This window comes from Mus caroli, chromosome 2, assembly GCF_900094665.2.
Source record: "Mus caroli chromosome 2, CAROLI_EIJ_v1.1, whole genome shotgun sequence".
NCBI lineage: Eukaryota > Metazoa > Chordata > Mammalia > Rodentia > Muridae > Mus > Mus caroli.
The window spans coordinates 98,466,707-98,488,732 of record NC_034571.1 but is presented as its reverse complement, the minus strand read 5'-3'; the positions used below and the strand labels follow the sequence as shown (position 1 = coordinate 98,488,732).

The 22,026-nt window shown below is 40.1% G+C and overlaps 2 protein-coding genes across 2 annotated transcripts in view; one reads left to right on the top strand and one right to left on the bottom strand.

The window, feature by feature from the left end:
• Window positions 1–2,607: 2,607 nt before the first annotated feature.
• On the top strand, window positions 2,608–19,883 carry Eif3m (eukaryotic translation initiation factor 3 subunit M). Its single transcript, XM_021184020.2, has 11 exons — window positions 2,608–2,719; window positions 4,775–4,907; window positions 5,802–5,940; window positions 6,389–6,512; window positions 6,761–6,855; window positions 12,745–12,828; window positions 13,682–13,781; window positions 14,614–14,695; window positions 18,088–18,231; window positions 19,209–19,269; window positions 19,698–19,883. The coding sequence occupies exons 1-11, from the start codon at window positions 2,678–2,680 to the stop codon at window positions 19,816–19,818; spliced, it is 1,125 nt and encodes a 374-aa protein (XP_021039679.1). The 5' UTR covers window positions 2,608–2,677; the 3' UTR covers window positions 19,819–19,883.
• Window positions 19,884–20,356: 473 nt separating this feature from the next.
• Ccdc73 (coiled-coil domain containing 73) overlaps window positions 20,357–22,026 on the bottom strand; it is a 106,568-nt gene continuing 104,898 nt past the window's right edge. Inside the window, exon 17 of the mRNA XM_021178832.2 lies at window positions 20,357–20,578. Coding sequence (XP_021034491.1) covers window positions 20,357–20,578 — 222 coding nt within the window. The remainder of the gene's footprint in view (window positions 20,579–22,026) is intronic.

Below are 22,026 nucleotides of genomic sequence, written 5' to 3'. Positions count from 1 at the left end.
ATGCTTCCTGTCATACAGTAGATAGTACTTCTTATACCATTTGTCTAAGGCAGATTTGTGTTTAAAGAAAAACCTTAAGATTATCAGAAAACATTTTATTAATGAAAAATAATGCTAGTGTCTTTTTTCAATTAAGAAATGAATTTGACAAAAAGTGTCATTGAAAAATTATAAAGGACTATGCTGGCTAGTTTTATGTCAGTGTCATACAATTTATAATTATCTGAGAGGCGGGAACCTTCTTTGAGAAAATGCTTCCATAAGATTGGGCTTGCAAGCAAGCTGTAAGGCATTTCCTCCGTTAGTGACCAGTGGGGCAGGGCTCAGCCCATCGTGGGTGATGCCATCCCTGGCTGGTGGTCCTGAGCTCTACAAGAAAGCAGGCTGAGCAAGCTACGAAAAGCAGGCCAGCAAGCAGCAGCTTCCGTGGCCTCTGCATCAGCTAGAGTCTTGATTTCCTTCAGTGATGGACAATGATGTGGAAGTGGAAGCCAAACAAACCTTTTCCTCCCCAACTTGGTCTTAGTCATGGTGTTTCATCACGGCAATTATAACCTTAATATGACAGTTAATCCCTTAGTGATGGAAAGCTTGCTTGGTCCACACAAAGCCTTGGGTTTGGTTCCATCACAATAACAATAATCAATAAATAAGCTGCATGCTTTAGTTTTGTTCTCTCTGGAAGGTCAACCACCTGCTGGTACATAATTTTGTCAGAGAGATCAATATGTTTTTAGTGAATGAGTAAATATCTAAAGATTCAAATAATTTTGTCTCTATCCTTTTGAAACCTCCCTCTCAAAAGTCCCCCCGAAGTCACCTCTTTTACTTCACAAAGTCATAGAATAAAGGAAATCGGAAAAAAAGGGGGGAGTAAGGGACGGGGCTAATATTAAAATAGGGTTTAAAAATGTTCAACAAAATATATGTATTTTTAAATAAAGACTTATTGATGAGTTAAAATAAAATACTGAAGAAAAAGCTGTTAACATTAACATTTGAAACAAATTTCCATCAAGAAAGGGGAAAGAAGCTGAAAGCAAGGTTGAAAAGTATTAATCTTAGAAAAAAAAAAGGTCACCTTTCAAAATTCAAAGCAAAGATTGCTGTGATGATGAGCAAGGGTTGCCCTCCAGCTTCAGTGCCCGGGCCTTGGCCTAGTTAACTAGTATATTAATGTGTTTACAGGACCGCTGGGTATCTTCTCTCGTCTGAAATTCTGAGAAGACCATTCTAATAAATATGTTCTGGCTCAGAGCCCCACTCTCCTCTTACCCTCTCTTCTCTCCTCTCCCCCTCAGAAATCTGCTCCCCTCTTTTCAACCAGTCTCTCTTCCTTTTCTTCCTTGAGAACGTACCCCCACTCAGTCCACATTGTAACCCAGTACTCCAGGAAGATTGCTTTAGTTTGCTTCCCATTGCTGTGATAAAATATCGGCCAAAAACCGACTTGGGGGGAAAAGGGTTCATTCATCTGACAACTCTCAGGCTAACCTCCATCGCTGAGGAAAGTCATGGCTGACAACTCTCAGGTTAGCCTCCATCGCTGAGGAAAGTCGCGGCAGGAACCCAAGGCAGGAACCTGGAGGTGGGAACTGAAGCAGAGGCTTGCTCTTGCTGCCTGCTGACTTGCTCCTTGTGGCTAGCTTGGCTTACTTTTCAATGCAACTCAGGGCCACCTACCCAGGTGGCACCACCCACAGTGGGCTGGGCCCTCCCATGTCAATCATTAAGGAAGAAAATACTTGACAGGCCATTTAATGGGGACATTCTATCAACTGTGGATACCATGTGTATATTCTCTAATAAAGTCTGTTTTTACTTTTTCACCCCACTTTTTAAATTGCATTTCCCCCTTATTGTTGCATTTACAACGTTCTTGATCCTCCATGGCTCCAAGTTCTGCATCCAGATTCAATCAACTGCAGACTATAATATTCTAGAGAAATATCTGTGCTGAATACGCAGACCTTGTCATTCCCTAGAAAACAGAGGACATAGAATTTACATTGGATTAGCTATTTTAAGTGCCCTGGAAATGACTTAAAGTACACAGGAGGTTATATAGGCATGCACTAAGCCATTTTTATGTAAGCGTCTTGAGCCCCATAGATTCTGGAATCCTTAGAGGAGGGATCCTGGAGTCAATCCCTAACAGATACTGTGTAACATACTCTGAGGTACTGTGTATTCTGGATAAGTCCTTATTAATTAAGTGGGAGCATTCTTTGAAAACTAGTCACCCTTATGTAGCAAGGAACATGGCCTAGCAACTGGACCAGCAAACTGGGAAGCATAACACAGGGGAAAAAAAAAATAGTTCCAAGGCTTTAGGGACAGGGGGCACCTGGAAAGCTCTCAGAGGCAGCAAGAGCTCTCTAGGTTCCCGAAGCTTTGGTCCAGGTAGGGTTCCATGACCCGCAGGCAACAGGCTGGCAGAGGACACTTTAGCCCAACCCACCTAAGTTTCCGGGGAGAGGGGAGGATTTCAGGTAGGAGCCGGCGAGGAGCTGAAGCAGAGGCCCGCGGGGAGGAAGTAGTACTGCGGGCCCCGCCCACGAGGTCCGCCCTCTGTGGCTGACCCGGAAGCGGTTGTGCGTAACCCTGTACGGCACCGCTCCCTTTTCCGGTCGGCGTGCTTCTGGATCGGAGCGTCTTCCGCAGCCCGGCCTTCACCATGAGCGTCCCGGCCTTCATCGATATCAGCGAGGAAGACCAGGTGCACGATGCGGGGCCCGCGGGGCGGTGGGTGCGGGGGATTCCCGAGACGGAGCCCGTGAGGCGGGAGCGCGCTCTCCTGACCTGGGTCTCGGCGCGTGCGCGGCCGAGGGTCCGGACGCGGGCCCGGTGGGCGTCAGGGCTCGTCCGCAGTCGCCGATGACGACCCAGAACTTTCCGCGGACAGGGACCAGCGTCTGCTAAGTTCGCGTGTGGCCCGCAGGAGCAACTTTGAGCGTCTGAATGCGGGCCTTCCGCGGCCACAGGCGACGGTGGCGTGCATTTTACTAGTTGGCTCGCGTTTTCTGTTCCCAGGCGGCTGGGAGGCAGGAGCATCTGGCGGGCCATCCTGGACACTTTGAAGTTCACTAATTGGGGTTTACACCTGGGTGTACAGGACCTGGCTTCTCCTTTTTCTTGTAACAGGAGGTTAATTGTTGGGATGACAGTCTTTTAATTTTCTACAACCCAAACTGTTCTTCGTGTGCTTGCGTACGCTTTTATAATACCCACTGACAGAAACTTGGGGTTCCATATGTTACACAGGAGAGGAGAGGAAGTTATACACACATAGAAAGATGCAGCAGAAAGAGTATTTGACAGCAGAGGAAGCTAGAGTTCCCAAGCATTGACTAGTATTTACCGCAAAGGTAGCTTCAGGCCAGGGGCTGAATAGAGCCTTGACATTGGCCATATTGTAGAGTGTCTTCTTGTCAGCAAGAATGATATAAAAACATTAAACTTAACTAATTCTTAGAAAAAAGGTTTGTAAAGCAGGAAGTGAACAAATGCTTTCTTTACATCTTGGTTAGATTATATATTTGTGTCATAAAGAAAAAGAATGATTTTTGGTGTTATTTTGCTTTTTTTAATATGACACTCGAGTTTTCAAAATATCTTTTTTATAATACCATGCCATCTTCTGTATAAAATTACTATGCTATTGTTTGGAAAAATAATTCCATCAGACCTAAGGGTTTGTTAGATTTCTGAGGTCACTAAACGCATTTGTGGTATTAAAAATGTTGGCTATTTTCCCCAAGGCTCTTTTGGCTTTGTCCAGACAATTTGACATCCGTGCTTTTTCTCCCCACCCCCCACCCCCTTCTTGTTTTGATTTTTGGGAAGTGTTTCACTATGGCTTGTTAAACCTTGGCTGGCCAGGAACCTGTAGAGATCCCCCTGCCTCTGCCTCAAGTGCTGTGGTCACAGTTATATGTCACCTCACCCTGCCACCATCTCACAGCCCACCACCTCACCCTGCCACCATCTCACGCTGCCACCTGTGTATTTTCTAATGGAACGCTTTATACTCTGATGCTTTAAGTTTTTGGTCTATTAGCTTTAAAAGTCATCTACATTTCTGTTTCAGTGCATGAATGTTAAACCATCAAAAACATTATTAATGATCCTAACTAGAGAGTAAAGTAGGAAATATCCAAATGACTTAATTTAGTAGTTATTTTGATAGTACCAAAAGTGCTTTCTGACTCTGAGAGTGATGTTACATTTTAAGATATTTGTTACACAGTGCATTGATAGACAATTTGATACACAAACATTTTCATGCTGGCTGCACTATCTCCCAAAATGCTTATCTCAAATGGTCCTCAAGTTATTAGCAAATGACTAGACTATTGTCCGGATGATGACTGTGATTTTAGTAGTGCTGTTTATATATACATTTGACAGCTATAAAATTTTCACTTACTGGGGGAAAAAAAACCTCTTCAACTTTGCCAAGTCAGATTGATGTATCTTTAGTCCCCATCCCTCCCAGTGGAGACCGCTTAAATGAAATAAGTAAAGCATTTGCTATAGACTGGAAGTCCAGTGGATGCAGGGTGGCAGGAAACTGAATATGATCTTTGTGAACTATGTGTCTGCATGGATTGTGTAGAGGGAGGGAGGGAGGGAATCAGCACAACTGGAGGGCAGGTAGTTAGCACTTGCATGTTACTTTGGAAGCAGGGCAGATGAGTTTGATATTTGTGTTTTGTCATAAGTCGATTTTACAAGTGGATCTAGAGATTTAGCAACCCTGTTTGATTCATAGGCCGCTGAACTTCGAGCTTATCTGAAATCAAAAGGAGCTGAGCTCTCAGAAGAGAACTCGGAAGGTGGACTTCATGTAGATTTAGCTCAGATTATTGAAGCCTGTGATGTGTGTCTGAAGGAAGATGATAAAGGTTTGTTTTAATTCATTCTACAAAGTATTTCTTACAAGTTCTCTACCTTAAAGTTTTTCTTGTCAGTTATATGCTTTGGCTTGAGTCTTAAGATTTTTAAGCAATGTAGAAGGGAAAGAATACAATCAAAAATACATTATGAAGATATTTTTCAATTAAATACTTTCAGTTAGTTTTAAATGTAATCTTTTCATATAATTTCAGGTTTTTTTTTTCTGTTAGACCTATAAAGTAAGCCATTCTGGGGGAACCTTTTGAAAAAACGGAAAAAGTGTGTGTGTTTGTACATATACTTGATGTTGATGGTTTTAAAATGAACTGAAGTGGTTTGGATGGACATCAAAGAGGGTGTTATTTCAAGTAATATTTAATTTAATATTTAATTGTTCGGCTGCTGCCCATTGAGATACAGCTTCTCAAATACTCAGTATAGTTTCTGTACTGTGAACTCTGAAATTTTGTTAAAGTTTAAAGATTAAATTTTGAGAGCGATTAATATCTGTAATACTTGAAAATGAGTTAAGCAGCAGGAATATAACAGCCATTCACTTCTAAATAATTCTCTACATGAGGTACAAAGTTTTCTTCAGTTGTTGAGACCTCCTGACCTAAATAAAATCCAGCTAGTAATTTCAAGATGATTGGGTATTATGCCAATGAAAATCATAAAGAAAGCGTGGACGTGTAAATGCTGGCGCTACAGTGGTGCTGGTGAGGTGAGAATTCATGGATGCTGTAGTCTTAAAGCTCTCCCTGAAATCAAGGTGTTCTCTAACTTTCACAGTAGGCAAGCTATGTATTTTAAGCATCTTTGTATTGAAATACTAGAGATACATGCCAGATTAGACACGCTGAAGGTTGTGTCTGCTGACTGTGCTCTTGATGCCTATGTAGATGTTGAAAGTGTGATGAACAGTGTGGTGTCCCTCCTGTTGATCCTGGAACCAGACAAGCAAGAAGCATTGATTGAAAGTCTGTGTGAAAAGCTGGTCAAGTTTCGGGAAGGCGAACGCCCATCTCTGAGACTACAGTTGTAAGTTTAAGACTGCAAGACCTAGATGGAGAAATGGCTCTGCAGAGTGCCTGAGTTTAGTTCCCAACACTCATGTCAGATGGCTCAGCTTCCCCTAACTCCAGCTCTTGGAGATCCAGTACTTCTGGTCTCTGCTGGCACCTGTGCACCTACACACACACACACACACACACACACACACACACACACACAATTTTAAATAATAAAAGTACATTTTTTTTTTTCTTAAAGATACAGCATTCAAAGGGATGTTTGTATGGTATAAATTGTGATTGTTAGAAGCAGGAATTCTGGAATTGGACTGTCAGCAGCTTTCTGTCTTGGGCAGTCACTCAACCTTTCTGTGCCCCAGTTCCCTCTTTTGTAAGATGAAGTTATTATTAGTGCTGCCTTGTATTTGTGGTGAGAGCAAATAACCTCAATTAAACTTTGGTTGTTTGTTAACCAGGCTCAGCAACCTTTTCCATGGGATGGACAAGAATACTCCTGTGAGGTACACAGTGTACTGCAGCCTCATCAAAGTGGCGGCATCATGTGGGGCCATCCAGTACATCCCAACGGAACTGGATCAAGTGAGTGTTGTGCTTGTAGGAAGTGAAGCATACTTAGGTGGGAACTAAGGCAGGAGCAGCTCTGTGTGCCCTGAACTTGGTCTTTGTTTCTCCTTTGGGAAGTGTGGCCGCAGGTGGACTCAGACTTGATGTGTAGTTTTGGATGAACTTGAACCCATCTTCCTGCCCCTCCTCCTTAGTGCTGAGACACTAAACTGAATATGTGCTGCTCGTCTCTTAAACTCTCTCCTCCCTCAATCACGGTGCAGGTGAGAAAGTGGATCTCTGACTGGAAGCTCACTACTGAAAAGAAACACACCCTCTTAAGACTGCTCTACGAGGCGCTCGTGGATTGTAAGAAAAGGTATTCCGAAGTGCTGCGCTGGCTCCCAGCTGTAGTAGACGGGCATGTTTCTTGAAGATAAGTTGAGCTAGTTGTTTTTACCTTGTTCTCCACAGCATCAGATATCTTTAGCTCCTAAGTAATTGCAAAGACTTAACTGAGTAGCATAACTAGAGAGCTGGAGATGTGGTGTAGTTAGTAGAGAGCTGGGAGGAGTGGGGCCCCGAGTACACACCCAGAACCACTTAAAACCAGATGTGGTGGGTGTGCTTCTGATCCTGGTGCTGGGGAGGCAGTGGGATTCATCCTCTGAGGTGTATACAAAGTGAATTTAGGACCAGCCTGGGGTACATAGGTCCCTGTCTTAAAAAAAAAAAATTAAAAATTTTTTCTCCTCATCTTTAACCTTTCCAGAAAGCAAAAATTGAATGTGTTCTAAAACAGTTGTAAACTCCAAAGCTGTATATGATGTTAGATGAGGTAATTTAATGTTTCGACAGTTCCAGGGTGCTGCTGTTGTTTTTGTTAAGAGGTGGTGTGGGCTCTGAGAAAGAGAAGTTGCTCTGAGCTAAGAACTGCAGAATTAAATGAGTTCTTTCTTCTTGGGTTCCGGCAAGGTCTTGGTGTAAAGGCTTCTTTCTGTTCAACTCATCAAACCCACTGGCCAAAATACCTTCTACTCAGCATCCTAGCTTTAGGTGCCTGCAGACAGTCAGCCATGTTGTCTGGCTGTTTAAATGAACGCTAGCCCTAGTTGCTTTACCTAGCTTTTTCATATGTGTTTAATACTTCTAACGAAGACAACAAAAACAAAACCCCACCATTCTTCAGTTAATTTCCTTACACAAATTTCACCATAGCTTTTAGTGCTAGTATTAGCAAGATGAATTCAGTTGTTATGTGGTACATTGCGAATATTTTCATACTGTTTAAGAAGAATAAGGATATGATTTTGATGTTAAGGTTGGTGTGTTTTATAATTAGCAAATAGTGCTTACCTTTGTAGTCTGTGCTCTGAAGCAGTGGGTAGTTTACTCTATGGTGGCCTGGTTGTGACAGCAATTTAATCCGTTGTCAGTAAGGGGTGGAGAGGAAGTAGTTTTACTTTGAAGACTATTTAAAATGGAATACATGCAGACTATAAGAGGCACGTGTATTTTAGTATACAGGCTGTAGAATCAGGTGTCTGGGCTTCAGACCTTGAGTTTATTTGTATGGCTCTGAGCAGAATAGACTGCTTAGTGTAGCTGTAGCAATTCAAAATGAAAACAGTACTTCTACTCCTTACCTCAGGTTGCTAAGGACATCACATGGAGTTTTAAAGGCTTCATTACTACACAGACACTTGTCAGTGTTGAACAGGACTGTCTGCCCTGTTGCCCTTTTCATTTTTAAGCTTGCCTTTAGGAGCTGAGTTGGTTTTTCGAATGCAGTGGTTTTAGGTGATGGGTGTTATGATTGCCTGTGCGTAAGGTGCTTGCTGGATGGAGTTGGTACCTCCTCTCTGGAGGATTTCTCTTTAGCATTGCTTGTTTAGCTCTCAGTCTGTTATGATGGAAAGGAAATAATGGTGTTCAAGAGCTATTCTCAGACAAGCGAGATAGGTCAGTACCATCTACCAGGACTACTGGGTATGTCCTGGTGTTTGCATATTACAATATACTTAATCACAGCTGTGCACTTTTCTCTTTTTAAAAGGTTTTATGATTAGTGTGGAGGTGGGGTGTGTGCAGTGGGGGCACAGGAGTGAGTGAATGTCAGGACAGTTCTCTCCTTCCACCTTTCCATTGGCTTCTGAAGGCCTTCCACAGATGTTCCCCTTTGCAGGGCAAGTACTTTTGCCTTTGAGGCCTCTCGTATTCTTCTCTTGATCATTGCTCTCCATCTTCCCTACCTATTGTGTTGTATTTGTTCTCTGTGGTTTGCTTGCTTGCTGGAGTTGTGGAGGAGCCAGGACCTAGTGTACCTTAGGTGGGCTGGTTCTTTGTGTTGGTGGTTTATATTCCCTGCAGCACACTTGGCATCTGGGCAGCACCCGTGCCCTGACCAGCTAACGTGGGCCAGTCACCCAGTCACTGCAAGCTCAAATGTCTCTGAGGGTGCTGCTACCTTGAGCAATCTTCTCATTCTTAAATGTTATCTACACATTGATGATTTCTAGTGTTTACCTCTTCTGCTGCTTCTCTGAACTTCAGGTGTCCATTCCTAGTTAACATCTCCCATAGGGTGTATCAAAGGCATCTTAGACTTGATAGTTCCAAAAGTAGATTTCCCTCCAGAACTCAAGAGATTACCATCTCCATTTTTCCAGTTGCTTAAGACCAAAATTTGGAATTTATCTTTGATTTCTCTGTCTTATCTCCATCAACAAACCCTCTAGGCTTTGAGTAAATCTAAAGTCGACCATGTCACTTCCATTGCTACCAAATGGCTACGCCACTGTCCTTTCTTACTTTATTTAAATTGCCCACTAACCAGTCCTTGTTTTGATCTTTGTCAAACTGTTCTTAACACAGCTGACAGAAAGTTCTATTTAAGATGGATGATCAGACTTTCTCCTCTAGAGAGAACCCTCCCGGGCTTCATTCAGAGTAACAGGACAAAGCCAACTCTAGTCCCATGACACTGCGTTTTCTCAGAATACTGCCTAGGTATCCATGTGGCTCTCCTTCCTCATGTCATGCCATGGTTCCAGGTGTTGGAGGGCCTTCTCGGCCTCCTTTGTAGCTAGCAGCCCTCCTCATCTCTGTTACTATATATTTCCTTTTTGCCAACAGGAATAGAATATATTTAATGTTTAGTTTTGTCCCCACTAAAAGACATCCTTCATGAAGGGTGGGACTTGTTACTAGAACAGTAGCCAGTAGGCAATTGTTATATATGAATCAGATGAGCCACTGTTGCTAACATCATCACAGCCAAGCAGTGGCTACAAGAAGCAGAGATGTGAGTCGCTGTCCATTGCTAGCTTGAACTGGTGAGGATGTGCCTTCCAAAGGCGCACAGTGTGAAATTTCCTGGATCTCTTTGTAAGCATATAAGAACTCTTTTTCCTAGTTTTCTGAACTGAAAATGCATGTTTTAGATCTGATCCTTTATTCTGCGGAACAGATGCGATGCAGTGTGCACCACTGTGTGTTCTTGGTCTTTCCTCAGTATGTGCCTGCGCTCCCCCGTAACTAGTCTCCTTTTACCTCAGGTTCTCCCTCCCTCCCTCCCTCCCTTCCTCCCTATGTTTTATGTATGTACCTGAAGGTATGTATGCATTCAGGTGCCCTAGAACCAGAGTTAGAGTCAGTTGTGGGCTTCCTGATGTGGGTGCTGGAGCCAAGCCTATGTCCCCTGCAAGAGTAACTTATGCTCTTAATTTCTGAGCCATCTCTCCAGGCCCTTCTTGACACCTTTGTAATAAAAATCCATGTCTGTAACCCAAGCTGTTTTACTAAAAACTTGAGATCTATATGTATGAATGTTTTCTGTTTGAACTTCTGTGTATAGCCCATGGCACCATGTACTCGGTGTAACCAAAATGAAGTGACATTTCTTTTCTTAGTCTCTGTTCCTTATCAGTAAATGCCAAGATGATGGTTTCATTCCTCTTTGCCTCTGCATCTTCTGTGATGGCCATACCTAGTTATTTCTGCTTTTCCAGTGCTGTGTCTGCAAACATCACCATTGTTTTTCTGCATTGTTGCAAAACTCTTCAAAGTAGTCTTCTGTATTCTCTGATAAGCATGATTTTCCTTTGAAATTTCAGTATGTTATATAGTTTTTCCATTTGTTTTGATCCAGTATGGAATCCTTAATGTGGCACATAGTTCCAGCATACAGTCTCACCTACTGTGTTAGTGGATAATGAAAGCTGTCTCACCAGTTTTATAGTGACAGACTACAAAATGTATGCTTAAATATTCTCTCAGTGTATCTCTTGCACACACATTGCACCTGTACCATATTCTTATTTTTCACACCTTAAACAAGGGAACTTCTATCAGGTCAGGATCACCATACATTTCCCAGTACACAGGAGGTGGTACCTGCCTCTATATGACTCATAAGGAAATGGTTGCTACTTTTTAAAAAATGTATTAGTGTATTGATTTGTGTGGGGTGCATGTGTGTGCATGTGTGTAAATGCCTGTGTACATGTGCCATGGTGCACAGGTGGACGCCAAAGGACAACTTGTGGGAGTTAGTTCTTTGCTGCCACCATGTGAATCACAAGGATCAGACTCAGGATGTCAGGCTTGGCAGTAAGTGCCTTAAACCTGAACCACCTCATACACCTATGTTTTAACCTTTTTAAGTGGTTGAGAGAGAAAAAGCCATATGAAGAGTAATATTCCATGTCATGAACATTATATGGAACCCAAGTTTCAGCATATGAGAACTTGTTGGTGTACATCTATTCGTGTTCGTGTGCACATTCTCAAGCTAGGTTGGCCAGGAACTGAATGGATAGAACAGAGACCCATTAGCTTGCCAAACATTTAAAAACATTTACTCTCTTAGCCTTTGCAAGAAGCTGCCTATTCCATTCAGAATGGTCTACTTTTTAAGAGGTTTTTGTTGTTGTTGTTGTTGTTCATGTGTGTGTGGGTATTTTGCCTGCATGTGTGTCTGTGTACCATGTGCCTATCTAAATTTTAAAGAGTGATGCTAGTTAGCTAAGCCCTTATATGACATATGCCATACTATACAGTTTAAATGGAGTACTTGATTTTTAGTAAAAAGACTTGTAGTTGTACTGGATTAAAATATACTGTGGTTTCTAAGACTAGAAAGCATAGTGTGCCTAGAATGGAGAATAGATAAACTATAGTGGTACGTGGGTTTCTTAATGCTTTCCTTTGGATTTTTATAATTATAGATAGCACTGTGTTTTAGACTCTGTGTGTGTGTGTGTGTGTGTGTATGTGTGTGTGTACATACACAAACACATATATACATTCATACATACATACATACATACATACATGTTTGACAATCTAGGTTATCTGGCTTGGCAGCAAATGCCTTAAACCTGAGCCACCTCACGTGGCTATGTTTAACATTTCGCATACATATATAATATACATACATCATTGAACTTAAGGCAAACACAACTCCTACTGTGTTTCTTAGGTTGAGTGCAGTTAGGAAGGGAAGAAATCTCTAGAAAAAGAAAAGGGGAAACCCCAGTGTTTCTCAGCTTAGCAACAGTGTCTGAACTAGCTGAAAGTCCATCCATTAAAGGGAGTAAGAAAGGGCAAAGGTAAATGCTGGGCTTGGTTGCTTAGTTTTTGGAGGTACTGGGGCTAGAATCCAGAGCCTTTCACACACTTGGCAAGCACTTTACCATTGAGCTACATCCCCAGCCAGGATAAGCATGTGAGCCTCCAGAGTGAATGAATGTGCTCAGGTATTCTACCCTCTTATGAGAGTAAAGACTGACCATCCACATACTTATAAGGATATTTTACATCTGAAAGCTATTTTAAGCGGTGATGTAAATGCTTGATGTTGGCTCAGCAGCCACACTGTCCTAACAACTTAACTTGAGCCTTTATGCCTTTGCCCGGCAAGTCATCCTGCCCTGTCTTCCACCTTAGCCTGTATTACAGCAAAGACTGGAGGGTCAAGGGAGATTTCCTATTTTAGGGTCTCGGCTTACCTAACACACCTTCAGAGACTCTACTTACTCTATAAAGCCACCCCCACTTATTGCCCTTTCTTTTTTCCCTTGCCTTTTATTTTCTTCATATTACTTAATCATTTATTAGTTTTCCTTAGTTGTTTGACAGGTTCTGTGAGTTTTTTCTTTTTTAAAGAAACAGCCATCTTGGTCACTATTTCATATATGTATCAGTAAGTATTTTTAGGGGGGAGTGACTACCAAAATTCAGACCATTGAAATGATCCTCTTTTTAGTGATGCTGCATCAAAGGTCATGGTGGAATTGCTCGGGAGTTACACAGAGGACAATGCTTCCCAGGCTCGAGTTGATGCCCACAGGTAATATTGGACATTGCTCCAGTGAGCAGTTAACAATCGACTTAGAGATGAGCTGCAACTGACGTCATCTCTGTAACAGGCCAGAGCTAGTCAGTAGCATGTTCAGGATTGATACTGCATGTGAAGCAGCACTTGGTATTTACTGTACAAGCTTGTGTTGCTAGAGGCTAGTAAGTACAACCGAAGAATTAGAACTCACTCTCTGGTCAGTTTTTTCTTTTTTTTTCTTTTTTGTTTGTTGTTTTTTCGAGACAGGGTTTCTCTGTTTAGCCCTGGCTGTCCTGGAACTCACTTTGTAGACCAGGCTGGACTCAAACTCAGAAATCTGCCTGCCTCTGCCTCCCGAGTGCAGGCAGTTTCTTCTTAATAAAGTATGTAGATGGGAGAAAGTTTGGTTACTAGGCAAAATTTAGCCGTTTACTAATGAGAAAATAAGGACTTTGTGCTGTGTCATTAACATAAAATGAGGCTAGAATTAGGTTTTTATGAAGTTTCTGCAAAGGGTTATTATTGAATATGGACATGGCAGGGGTTCCTGCTTTGGAGTTAGACTGCCAGTGTTTAAGCTTTTACCACAGAACTTAATTGGCATTTGCTAGCTGAGTTTCTTGTTTTTCTTAAGTGTCTTTCATGATCTCTAAAATGGTCGTGAGAACAGTGAGCTGTTTATTGCTGTTGCATTACAGCTGTCAGAGCACACCCTCAGTGAAATAATACTGACCTGTTTTAACCAGAATTTGTATCCTGTCCATCCTATATTGAACTTAGATTATTAAATTAAATATATTTTACGATCTACGAAATAACCAACAAGCTAGGATTTCAAGGCCTTGCTTTTTGTTTTCTTATCAAGGTGTATTGTGCGGGCACTAAAGGATCCAAATGCCTTTCTTTTTGACCATCTTCTTACTCTAAAGCCAGTCAAATTTTTGGAAGGCGAGCTTATCCATGATGTAAGTAGTTTGTCTTTTGGTGTGAATTGTATTCTCTCCAGAGTCTGTTTTTGGGGTTTTTTTGTTTGTTTGTTTGTTTTTAGTATAGAATAGAGTTTATTCAGGGCACGGGGAGGGGAGTTAAGAGAGTAGTAGAGGCAGAGAAAGGGAGAGGGGAGGGGAGGGGAGACCAGCCATGGGTATGTGGAGAGAGGGGGAGGGAAGGGAATGGGGAAGGGGAGAGCAAGAGCAAGAGAGAAGCAAGAGATGGAGAGATCAAGAGCCTTTCCAGAGTCTTAAATGCTGAAGCAGCAGCCTTGCCTTGTCTGTATCCATGCAGGAGGTTACTGGAGAGATCCTACCCTCTCTTGGGAACAGGCTGGTAGAACCACCTTTCTCCATCCACTGAACACTGCTCCTTTAGCTTCTGTCTTGGCCTGGCCATTTTGAACTTCATTAATTAATTTCTTTTTATTAATATTACCATCCCAACATAAAATAAAAAGCCATAGTCTTGGTCACTACCAAGTGTTGGTCAAATAACCAGCATTTCGGAGGCTGGGGCAAGGAGGTCGTAAGTTCAAAACCAGTGTGAGCTATATATAGCAAGACGTTCGTTCTCCAGCAACAGATGAACTCCATGTTCATAGTTTTGAAGCACAAGTAATTATTTTATATTGTCTTCCACTTGGGCTAAGTATCTTAGAGCTTAGTGTACAATGAACTAGATGATGTTTGGGCAATATACTGATAAAGGCTTCTACATTAAATGTGGAGAATTATTGTTAGGAGTTGTAAAATATCCTGACTGTTCATATAGCTTCTGTCTTGATGTTGTCTCTTATCTCTGTAGTTATTAACCATTTTTGTGAGTGCTAAATTGGCATCGTATGTCAAGTTCTATCAGAATAACAAAGACTTCATAGATTCACTTGGTAAGTGTTGGGTATTGATTGGGTTGGTTTTGTATTTGTTTTTGAGGGGTTTTTTGGTTTTTGTTTGGTTGGTTGGTTGTTTTTTGTTTTGTTTTTTGAGGGAGAGACGGGAATGCGCATGGACCCATCACAACTAGCAGAGAAGTACTTATTTTAAAAGCTTTTAAGATTTCATGATGAAAGGCTACTGGTTATGATTGAGATACACACACACACTTTACATTATTGTTTAGACACATGCTGATGTGTATAAACCATAGTTGCAGGATCATATCAGGTTTCTCTCCCCTTTAATGAATAATATTCCATATATGGTTGTTGACTCCACTGCCAAAAGTGAATGTATAGTGGTACTTACACAGTAGTAAAAGTTCTTTGAAAACAGTATAAGAAGTCTTGATTTTGTCTTTGATGTTCTTTTGGTTTCTTTGGTTTTGTATTTTTATTAACATGTTATTGGTGTGGGTGTGTGTGCACTCACATGTGTATGGATATCGGAAGACAACCAGGAGGAGTCTGTTCTCTCCTACTCTGTTGGTTCCAGGTATGCTCCGGCTTGGGGCAAGTGTCTTTCCAGGACAAGCCATCTTGCCAGCCTTTGAACAGGCTTTAAATGTTCTTAAACTACTAGTTTTTTAAGTTTTGTTTGAATGCTTACGTCAGCTGAAATAAAGGGACTTTATTTTTCTGGTAGGTAGCAATTAAAATACAGTAGACGTTGATTTGTGTTTCATATTAAAATGGATGATTAACCTTATTGGCTGTGTGAGGTGTGGATACTGAAGAGGACTGTTGGGATTTACTTAACTAAGCTCATGTTGTAGCTCGGTTAACTTTATTCCTGTTACCTGTACATTCTGTACAGCCAATGGTTTTGGGGGAAGGTTGAGTTATTTGAACATACAGTGTTTAAAATGTACCAAGACTAGATGCATGAATGTCTGTGTAGACTACTTCGCCAGGTGCACTAGACCCAGAAAACCACATTCTGTCCCAGTTAATTTGCTTTGTGGCATGAAGCTGTGTGATGGAATGTTAATGTCAGCAACCTCTTTATTTACGCACTAAGGCAAAAGGAGTAGTAATTAACACTTTGACACTCCCCCATCGATGTGTAATTGACTGTTTCAAAGGAGCACTGGTTCATAAGCTATTGCATGCATTAAAACTGCGTTTTCTATATTGCAGCATTTTAAGACAAGGGTCAGTGACAATGCAGAAATTGCTCAATGATGCACATTTTTTTATTACTGCATTAAGGTTTTGACATATTAGTAATGAATAAATGTTTCCATAAAATTAGATTTTTTATAACTTTAAAATTGAAATACGATGGAGAGCCCTGAGCCTTCCTCTGGGAAGGGAGCCCAGTTCATGAACCAAAGCGCCGCTGCCTTTAGATTTGTAACTCAGGCTTCCCCTGCATAATAGTTTGCCTTTTCAGAGCAGGCATCCTAAAGACTGTACATTTGGGTCCTTATTTAAAAGTAATGGCTATAAATGTGGGTTTTAGGCTGAAATAAATGATTTTATGCAGTTCATTCCCAGGAATAATTTTCATTCCTTGGATATATTTTCATTTATAGTAGGGGTCCTGTACAAGAGAATCATTAAACTATTTTAAAGAGCATTTTAGGAACTAGAGAGATGTCTCAGTACGTAAAGGTACTTGTGCAAGTATGAGAACTAGCGTCAGATCGCAGCAGCCATGGGAAAGCTGGGTGAGTCTTTGTTACCCAGTGCTGGTCTTGCAGAACAGGCAGATCTCAAGGTCTGCAGGCGAGGCAGACTGACTGAACGCTCAGATCCAGGTTCAGTGAGAGCGCTTTCTTAAGCAAGTGGAGAAGGGATAGCAGAGGCGACAACCACTGTCTCCAGGAGCACACACACCTGTATTTGTGCATGCCGTTTTTACTCAGAACCTCAGAATTTGAAAAGTTATATTGTTTTTTCATAATCAGAGGACTTTATGCACATATAACTGAGAATGCTAAGGGATTTTTGAGAATTTTTTAATATTACTTAATAGGAACAAATTCCTAGCTGCTAGTTTACTGTGCCAACTAGAAAAGAAATTCCTTAATTTGCCTTTTGTTTTTGAACATCTTCAACCAGAAATCTGCTTTTTTATAGATGCTTTAAGAGAAATGCTAATGTTATAAGTATTACATTCCACAGGTGGCATCAGTTTGTCAAAACATTTTTTTTTAATTAACACTGACAACTTGGGCCAGTTGTATCATTATCTTGTGTCAACCAAATTGCCCTAACATGTCTACATGTAATCTGGTGTTACCCAGTTGCTACCTTCTTGCTTCAGAAAGTTAATCACCGTCTGATTTGCATTTGCTAATTAGGGGTAATGTGCACTAATTGATTTTTTTTGATGCTTGTAGATTAACATTAAACTCAGCACTACTTACTTGTGCACCTCATTCATTTGAGTTATGATCATGTTTTTGTTGAATCTGTGCCAAATCAGAAGCCTGTATCGCAATTACAGCTAATTAACAGATGATCGTGTCCTGTATTAACAGGCTTCCCTAGTCTTCCACTAATACATGAATGCTATGTCATTTTATTCATGTGTGTTTAAATAATTTATAATACACTTGGAATAATTTTGCTTTATAAAACTTGTTTTGATAATACAGTACTGTCAAAACAAGTACATACTATTCTGCTGTAACTCCCTGCTTACAGCCAGCTAAAGACCCAAATGGCAAACACCTTCAGTCCAGCACTCGGGAGGCAGAGGCAGGCAGATCTCTGTGAGTTTGAGGCCAGCCTGCTCTGCAAGGCTCATTCCAGGACAGCCACGACTATGTAGAGAAACCCTGTCTCAAAAAAAAAAAACGAAAACAAAAAGATCCAAAGGTCTTCATTATTTTGAGTTTCAACACTGTAGTATATATAGTTAGGCCTAAATTCTCTGGCTATAATTCCACTTTGTAAACTTAAGTCAATTACTTGATCTTTGGGTTTGATTTTATTTACTTAGTTAGTTAGTTTTAAGAACAACAAGATAGCTTATTATATTGACTTAAGGTCTAAAGGGTTTTGTGATCTTAATAGCTTATAATAGTGTATATCATTAGAAATTATATAAATATTAAATGATTAAATGATATTAAATTCTTTGGCCTTATCAAACATGCCTATCTGTTCAAAACATATTTGTAGCCCATGTGTAACTTTAGACCTAAATACCTGTATTCTGTTATTGATTACTATAAAATATGATAGTTTAGAAAAAATCTTCAGTACTCTAAGGTCCAGTATAATTTGTCAGGTTTGTTCTATGTAAGTGCTCACACATAGTGACAACTACTACATGTAATTGTGGAAGCCTTGCATTGACACTCAACAGGGTTCACTGTTCTGTAATTTAGGCTTGTTACATGAGCAAAATATGGCGAAAATGAGACTCCTCACCTTTATGGGAATGGCAGTGGAAAACAAAGAGATTTCTTTTGACACAATGCAGCAAGAGCTACAGATTGGAGCTGATGATGTTGAAGCATTTGTTATTGATGGTAAGGCAGTAGAAAGAACATTGCTCATTGCTTTCTAGAATATCTACGATGTGGATCATTTTATCTTGAAATGAGCCTTATGCTAATAAAGCTGGGTTGTTTGGTAGTTCAAATTTATTTGAAGTAGAATGAAATGGCTTTGGGTTGTTGTTTTGTTTGTTGTTTGTCCTAATTTCTAAAATCTCACACTACATATGATGGTTAGAAGCAGGGATGTTTTCCCTGGGTGTGCTGATGCATGCTTGTAATCCTAACATTTTGGAGGCTGAGGTAGAAGGACTACCACAAGTCAACCAGAAGTACATAGCAAGACTGTCTCAAAACAAAAAGAACATAGATTTTAACCCACAGCTTCCAGTAGGACAGGAATATGGATATTATTTGTGATCCTAAGGATTAAACACATAACTGCAAGTAGAGTGATGTAACTGTTAGCCAAGCCTTTCATTGTAAAAGTTATACAGATTATACAGTTATAGAATGCGTAGAACTTGGTTTCTGTACTTGGCTTGGTTTCTAATAATCTAAGTTTCCAGTAGTTATCTAAAGAAATAATACATTATTTGGTAAGTAATCCTCCCCATAAGTCACTGTAGAACAGAATAGAATTCTTTGTTTTGGCCAGGTCAAAACTGTGCCCAGGCTCAAGACAACTCTCCTGTTCTCAGCCTCCTAAGTGTTAAGATTATAGGCATGAGTCACCACACCTGCATTTTCAGCCAGAAACCCCAGTAAAAACATTCTAACACTGAATAGTTAGTTCTAGCAGTTATCAGACACTAAATTACATAACCTTCTTGGTTGCATTTTCTTTATTAGATTCAAAGAGCTGTTTTGTTTTTGTTTGTTTGTTTGTTTGTTTAGTAATATTTCCAGCACTGTAAGAGTTTTATACTGGTCAGTTTGGTGATACCTTAGCTGTTTTTTCTTAGAACTTGTATATATAGCTAACATGTAAAAAAAAAAATCTTTTTCAGCTGTAAGAACTAAAATGGTCTACTGCAAAATCGATCAGACCCAAAGAAAAGTAGTTGTCAGGTAATGCCTATAATATTTTGTTTCTGTAGGACAATTTAGTCTGTTCTGATTATTTAACTTACATGTTTAGAGAACCAAGGTAGTGTTCTTACCAGTTGACTATAGTTAAAACTTGGCTGTTTATCATAATTTTATTAAGGTTCAGACTGAATGTGATTAGCTTATTTAATGAAAGAGTCCTATTTTCCAGCACATTTCATTTAATAGCTAAGTACTGGCTAGAATACTAATGACTTTGTGTCTGCTTTATAGATGTTGAGATGAGGTCTATGTGGTAAAAGAGTTCCTAAGAATAAGCAGCTCATGCTTAAATCCTCCTTCATCTTTAAATTGTATTTAATTTTAATTTGAAGAAGATTCAACTGTGTAGTATTTTGAAAGAATACTCAGCACTTAAGGTTGATTAATATTTTGTTGTTAATTTTTAGTCACAGCACACATCGGACATTTGGAAAACAGCAGTGGCAACAACTGTACGACACTCTTAATGCCTGGAAACAGAACTTGAACAAAGTGAAAAATAGCCTTTTGAGTCTTTCAGATACCTGAATTTTTATGAAAATGATTTTGTTCGTTGAGAAAAAAAGTTCTAAGTAAAACATTATCAACTGAAATTTGACTAATCTAGCTAATTATTTTCTCAGTTTTAAGGAATATCACAAACTCTAGAAAAAGTAACATTTCAAAGGGCCACTTAGTCTTAATCATATTTGAATTCTTTAAAGAAAGGAACTAATGGGATTGTTGGGGGATGATACCTACAGGGGGGCTTCACCTCAAAGAAGGGAAACGTGGAGTGGGGGAGGATCTGTGTGAGGGAATACTGGGGGGGGGGCTGGTATTAGTATGTAAAGTGTATAAATGAATTTAAGAACAACAAAAAAGGAGCCAACAAACAGTGCTTTGAAGGAAATAAACAAAGGGAAGACAAGTTAAAGGTGCCTAGGTGCTAACAGCAAGCTCTGCAAATACTAGATGGGGTCTTCATCATAATAGAAAAAGTTGAAGTGAAGATAGCTATAAACCTTACATGAACAATCCTTTACCCGAGTGCATCAACCTCACTAATGAAAGCATTTATTAACATTTAATCAATTATGTTATCCAGCATCTCTTCTACTTTTCTTCTTTTGGGCTGGTTGTCGCTTTCTAAGCTGAGTAACTTTTCAATTTCAGTGAGTCTGTTCATCACAAGGCTCTGCCAGTCATTGTTACCAGGAGAAAAGGTGAGTGGATCAGGAGAATCTGTAACCTTGACTGTCTGGGAATGGCTTTGTTGCACAGTTGAGATCAAAGGCTCTGCTTTCACCTAGGAAAGATCACCTTTATTTTACCACCAGAATTACCACACAAATGACTGTCAGGAAAATCCAAAATGCCTGCAGTTAGCGTAGAATAAAGCTCATAGCTGGCTTAGAATTACTGTAGCACTTTGGCAGCAACAGTCCCAAGTGTGAATCCCAGGCTTATGTAGTAGCTCTTGTGTCCCTGGGATACCACAAATATTTTCTGAAAGGTCTTGAACTTATAATGAAATAAATTTAAAAAACTATGCAGACAACTGTTAGTTTGTCTTTCATACCTTCCTTTCCCAAAAATGTCTGTTTGGTAATTTCTGTCAAACATTAGAAATTCAAACATATAAATTAAAAATGGCATTTCTGTCAGGCTTCCAACACTGTTAGAAGAGCCGGAAGGAGCGCTGAGGCAGTGAGAAGAGGCATGCTTCCAAGGCACTACACTAAATATCAACACTGTATTAAAAAGAACTCATTTTAAGGAATTTTTTTCTGATAGAATACTGGAAAGTAGAGATATAAAGAAACTAAATATTGTTTTTACCCAGAAAGACATGCCAGTATTGTGGTGTTGGCTGCGGTCTCCTTTTTCTAGTTGTTCTTGATTATTCTATAGAATCTTCTATCTTGCCTTTTCCTGTGAGCACTTTCCTGGGTCTTTAAATTTTTTCATAAAAAGTTTTGCGAAGGGCTTCAATCACACAGTACCTTTTATTGAATGTGTAACTATATCATGAATAAGTACTGATAAAGTTTCTAGTTTATCCCTATCAAAAAATTTGAAATGACTATGGAAAAAAATTGGTCCTCAGATAAGATTTCCAAATCTATTTTTTTCTCAAAGAGAAAATTAGATAGCTTTACTGTGTTTTTGGTGTGAGAGGTATATGCACATATTTTGTAAATACAAACTAATTTATATTAAAAGTGTAAAGTGTGGCCCACACCTTTAATCCCAGCACTTGGAAGGCAGAGGCAGGTGGATTTCTGAGTTTGAGGCCAGCCTGGTCTACAAAGTGAGTTCCAGGACAGCCAGGGCTATACAGAGAAACCCTGTCTCCAAAAACCAAAAATAAAAAAATTAGAGGACAGCACCCACTTGGTAAGTGTGACATGCGTATAGCATCTCATTTTAGTGGAAAGTAATGGAATTTTGTAAAGATTTATTTATTTTATGTATATGAGTACACTGTTGCAGTCTTCAGATACACCAGAAGAAGGTGTCAGATCTCACTACAGATGGTTGTGAGCTACCATGTGGTTGCTGGGAATTGAACTCAGGACCTCTGGAAGAGCAGTCAGTGCTCTTAACCGCTGAGCCATCTCTCCAGCCCCAAGAGTAATGGAGTTTTTAAATGAGCTTAGGTGTTTAGAATTTAAACCAGGGTTCCCCTAAGAATTGCTATATTGCTTAAAATTCTGTAATCATTCCCTGCTCCCCTCCAAGTTCAGAACCAAG

Coding starts and splice junctions, on each gene's coding strand:
- Eif3m (XM_021184020.2), top strand. CDS start 2,678: ATGAGCGTCCCGGCCTTCATCGATATCAGCGAGGAAGACCAG. Junction 14,696..18,087: donor AGACTTCATAGATTCACTTG/GTAAGTGTTGGG, acceptor TCTGTAATTTAG/GCTTGTTACATGAGCAAAAT. Junction 18,232..19,208: donor TGAAGCATTTGTTATTGATG/GTAAGGCAGTAG, acceptor AATCTTTTTCAG/CTGTAAGAACTAAAATGGTC.